Consider the following 5,267-nt stretch of genomic DNA (forward strand, 5'->3'; position numbering starts at 1 on the left):
AGGCCAGCCTGGGCTACCAAGTGAGTTCCAGGAAAGGCGCAAAGCTACACAGAGAAACCCTGTCTCGAAAAACCAAAAAAAAAAAAAAAAAAGCATTCCCAAGGACATCCCACTGGACCCCACCTCCTAAAAGTTTTCAGTATTTCAACAGTCAATCTGTCAAGCAAAGTCAATCTTTTGTTTTGCTGGAGTTAGCTATCAAATGCAGAGCCTTGTGTCTGAAGAGATGGCTCATCAGTTAAGAGCACTGCTTGCTCTTCCAAAGGTCCTGAGTTCAATTTCCAGCAACCACATGGTGGCTTATGACCATCTGTAATGAGATCTGGTGCCCTCTTCTGGCCTGCAGAGATTCGTGCAGACAGAACACTGTATACATAATAAATAAATCTTTAAAAAAAAAAAGAGCCCTGGCTGATCTTCCAGAGGACTTTGATTTGGTTCCCAGCACCCACTTGGTGGCTCACAACTTGTAACTCCAGTTCCAAGAGATCTTTTCTAGCCTCTATGGGCACTAAACATATACATGGTGTACATACTTAGCTACAGGAAAAACAATCATATACATATTTTTGAAATACAGGGCCTTGCACCTGTTAAGCTCAATTACACTAAACCCCTAATCCTTTTACCTTTCCTGATCACAATTCCTGACCCACATTAATCTCTCTGATTTTGTTTTATCCATTATTGTTTTGAGACAGTCTCATGTATCTCAGGTTGGTCTATAACTTTGTAGCTGAGGATGACTTTGAACCCCTGATCCTCCTGCCTCTACCTCCTGAGTGCACGGTTACAGGCATATGCCAACATACCTGGTTTATGCATTGCTGGGGTCAAACCCAGGACTTCATATGTGTGAGACAAGCACTCCACCAACTCAGCCACATCCCCAGCCCTCCATGAGGCTTCCGGTTCCAAATTAATACTTTAAGAGTACAATTACACACACACACAGCATTTATATACTCTTGTACTATAGTATTTCCCTTTAGGTTTTATTGGATTACCAGAGAAAGGGGTCAGAGTTTTACTGAACACTTGCAAACTATAACTGAATCATATTGTTAGGTATTTAGTTTGTTTCTATGTGATCTATATTAAAATAAGAACTCAGAGTGCAAAAAATGTGTATTATATGTATTTCTAGTCAAGAAAGCGCAGATATATCACACAACTGACTGTTAGTACCTACTATTAAGAGTCACCAACAAAATGCCAGCAACATAAAGAGCAACAGTTCACTGATTTATTAGATGAACATACTCGTATAATCAATGAAAACTGTATGATATAAAATAATTTAGGAAATGTTGGGAATTAGCAGCACCATCTGTTATTGAAATAGCAAGAAAAACGTCACATATTTTAAGCAAACACTAGAAGAGGGTAACTATATGTCCTAATGCCACTGATCTGAGACAAATGATGGTGTTTTAGGCAAACACACCTCCTTCTATGCCAGAGATTTCAGTAAGCACATCAGATGTACTGTTCTAGAAAAATGCTACTGAAGTCAAGAGATACTGCATAGTATAAGTGGACAAGGAGACTAAAATCAGCTACGTTAGCGTGGCTCAATGCTTTTCCTATGAAATGTTTAGTTATGGATTATGAAATGAGAAATAAAATATTTTTAAAAGACACTAATGGTCCCTAGGAAACATTAAGTAGAGCACAGATCACTAGGAAAATACATCACTTTTCCAGTTTGCTTACTAATTTTCTTTAAAAAGTCATGTGTTCTTCACAAGTGGTGTATACAAGTGTGTAATAAGCATTTTAAAAAGTTTAATCACATTTAAAATCTTAGAGATTCTTCTGATTTTTCTTCGACATTAGCCCTGTTGTCATAATTACTGTGTGTTAGAATAAGAGACTGAACTGGTGTAAAGGGTACAAATTTACACACATTTTACAGCAAGTTATTCCCTACATCTACAAAATTCACATTTATGATACAGGCAAGTACAAGGCCAGGATAAAACTGTTAAATTCCAAAAAGTCTAACTGTATACTCTTTATTTTGTCCCCTTAAAAAAAGTTCAACTTCGGCACCAAATTTAAAAAGCCCTCACATCCTAGGTAGGGAGAAGCCCACTTCCCAGGTCCATCTCAGCACACACACACAGTTTTCCGGTGCTGCTGTAGGAGAGGATTTCCCATCTTCTTCTGACCCCTGAGTCTACGCCGCATGGTCAGTTTGACCGAGTGCCTGCGCTGGGATGCTGCGGGGAGGCTTGCCGCCTGGGCCCCACTACTTCGACTTAAGCCATTCCGTCGGTGCTTCTTCAGTAGCGGGCCAGAGTTGGATTCTTCCAATGTCCTTTTAAAATTGGCCGGAGGGGTCCTTTCAACCTCTTGAGCTTTCATCTGACCTGGAGTTGACATCTTTACATTTTTCTGGTCCATGATGGTATTTGTGGAATTGGTGGGCACGAGGCCAACAGACAGGGTATTAGTCAAAGTATCATGAATCCTTAAAGTCAGGGCTTTGGGACAGTTTTCTTCAAGTGCCTCTGAATCTTTTGAGGTCATCACTACAGTCTGGATACTCCCTCGAGCTATCTCAGCTGGAACCTCTAAAAATTTCTCTGAGAAGGCATTACTACGAACAAGGGCAGGTATATGATCCTTAGAGTTCAATCTTGGCCATGGATCTTCTTCCAGTGACTAGAAAAAGAAAAGGAAAAATAATTACCCTAAAACTCAATAAAGTGACACAGTAAGTTCTTATGACGTGGTTAAGAAGACAAAACCATGGAATGCACTCGGTTCCTTCAACATATATTTATTGCACCAGGTTGGGGGCAGGGGGGGTTTGCTGCAAAGAAAGTAATCAATCCAAAGGTATCAAAGGAGTCCCACCTTCATCACAACAGATGGAGAAGACTCATGTGTTCACAGTTATGTCTCAACTACAGCTTGGACCAAAAGATACTGCAAAGTTTCAAAACAGACCTCTTAGAATAGCCACAAGCACACACTGCCAAGCCATTCACACTGTGCCAGAGGCAGAAAAGAGCAAAATTGCTGCTTATTGATGTTTTAATTTCTTTACCCATAAATTTAATGAGGCGGGGTTTTTCTTTGTAGCTGTCCTAGATCTCACTATATAAACCAGGCTGGCCTTGAACTCAAAAGATCTGCCTGCTTCCATCTCCCCAGTGCTAAAATTAAAGGTGTGTGCCACCATTGCCAGCCCAAACTCTATACTTTCATTTATGTGCAGTAATAAAATTATTGAAGAAATTAATCGAATTATTTTACATAAAATCCCTTTTTTCCCCCATAAGCCCATGAAAAACTTATTTTAACAAGCCAGTAACAACATCCCAACTTTCTGATAAATCAAACAAGGCCAACCTACCTACATAAACACATTCTCAATTTTAATATATGATGACACAATTAGGGTGAAAAAGAGCAAATTCCTATTTAATGCACTAAAGACCTACAGGCTTACATTATTCTCATCATATAAACTTATATAATGTACAAATAACTTCTTTTTAAAAATTACATTTTGGGGCCAGTGAGATGGCTCAGCAGGGTAAAGCACTTGCTGCCAAGCCGGACAACCTGAGTTCAATTCTCCTGGACCCACATGGTGGAAGGAGAGAACCAATGCCCACAGACTGTCCTAGAATCTCCATACATGCACACTGCCATGGCATGCTATGTGTAAACACATATGTACACACAAAATAAATGAAATTAAAATTTTATGTTAACTACACTTTTCAAAAACGTGTGTGTGTGTGTGTGTGTGTAAGCACACACACACTACAATACATATGTGCAGAAGTCAAGGGGAAAGTTACATGTGTTCTCTCCTATTACGCAGCAGGTCCCAGGACTGAACTCAGGCAGCAAGCACTGTCATCAACCAAGCAATGTCCATGGCCCTAAGTGGCCTTTTTAGAAAAAAACTGGGGACAGTGTGTCATGTAATCCAAGCTGGACTTGAACTTGCTATATAAGTAAGGATGACCCTGAATTTCTGATTCTCCTGCCTCTACTTACTAGTGCTAGATTTCAGGAACAGGACAACGCTCAGATTTATATAGTACAAAGAACCAAGCCCAGGGTTTCATGTATGCTAGGAAAGCTCTCTGCAATTCCAGCTACATCCCCAGTTCTCAAAATGGCCTCTTGACAAAAATTTGTTAAAACTGGCTAGTTTAAACATTGGTGATGGAGGGATCTCACTATCAGTGAAAATTTTCTAAAGTTTTCTTTTTAAAATTTTTTTCCTTCCTAAATTATTTTTTTTTATAATTTATTTATTTTTTATTTTATGTGTATTGGTGTTTTGTCTGTGTGTAGGTCCCCTGGAACTGGAGTTACAGACAGTTGTGAGCTGCCATATGGGTGCTGGGAACTGAACCCGGGTCCTCTGGAAGAGCAGTCAGTGCTCTTAACCACTACGCCATCTCTCCAGCGCCCCTTCCTAAATCCTAATTTGTGACTATTATCCATGTAGAAAATGTAAAGTACAAAATTAAAGCAATATGTCATAATGAAAACTCAGATAGTAATTTGCCCATCCCACAAACATCAGACACCAGACATCAACTGACAAAACAAGTTACGAAGGGACCTTAGCTAAGAATGGCAATAGATAGGGCTGGAGAGATGGCTCAGAGGTTAAGAGCACTGGCTGCTCTACCAGAGGTCCTGAGTTCAATGCCCAGTAACCACATGGCAGCTCATAACCATCTACGATGAGATCTGGTGCCTTCTTCTGGCCTGGAGGCAGAACACTCACTGTATACATAATAAATAAATCTTTAACAACAACAAAAAAGAATGGCAGTAGACTTTTCTTTTTTGGAGACAGAGTCTCACTATGTAGCCTAAAGTCATCTCAAACTCTCCATACAGCCCTTGAACTTGAGATGGCCTATCCCAGCTTCCCAAACACAAGGATTACACATGTATGACATCATGCCAGGTTTGTGTGTAATAATATATGCTTATATACAGTATATGTGTGTGGACATTCCTGTGTGTGAGTGCAGGTGCTTGTGTGTCACCGCACAAGTGAAAGTCAGAGGGTAACCTTGGGTGTTGGTCTAGACTTACACTTTGTTCAAGATAAAGCCACTTTGTGGCCGGGCAGTGGTGGCGCACGCCTTTAATTCCAGCACTGGGGAGGCAGAGCCAGGCAGATCTCTGTGAGTTCCAGGACAGCCTGGGCTACAGAGAGTTCCAGGAAAGGCGCAAAGCTACACAGAGAAACCCTGTCTCAAAAAACCAAAACCAAA

General features: G+C 40.4%; 1 protein-coding gene across 2 annotated transcripts in view; it reads right to left on the reverse strand.

The window, feature by feature from the left end:
- Window positions 1-1,224: 1,224 nt before the first annotated feature.
- Ppm1d (protein phosphatase, Mg2+/Mn2+ dependent 1D) overlaps window positions 1,225-5,267 on the reverse strand; it is a 37,439-nt gene continuing 33,396 nt past the window's right edge. For both annotated transcript variants that reach the window (XM_052757700.1, XM_052757699.1), the window contains exon 6: window positions 1,225-2,670. In XM_052757700.1, coding sequence (XP_052613660.1) covers window positions 2,113-2,670 — 558 coding nt within the window. In that variant the 3' untranslated portion in view covers window positions 1,225-2,112. The remainder of the gene's footprint in view (window positions 2,671-5,267) is intronic.

Source organism: Peromyscus californicus, unplaced genomic scaffold, assembly GCF_007827085.1.
Source record: "Peromyscus californicus insignis strain IS unplaced genomic scaffold, ASM782708v3 Scaffold_3__1_contigs__length_106647218, whole genome shotgun sequence".
Classification (NCBI taxonomy): domain Eukaryota; kingdom Metazoa; phylum Chordata; class Mammalia; order Rodentia; family Cricetidae; genus Peromyscus; species Peromyscus californicus.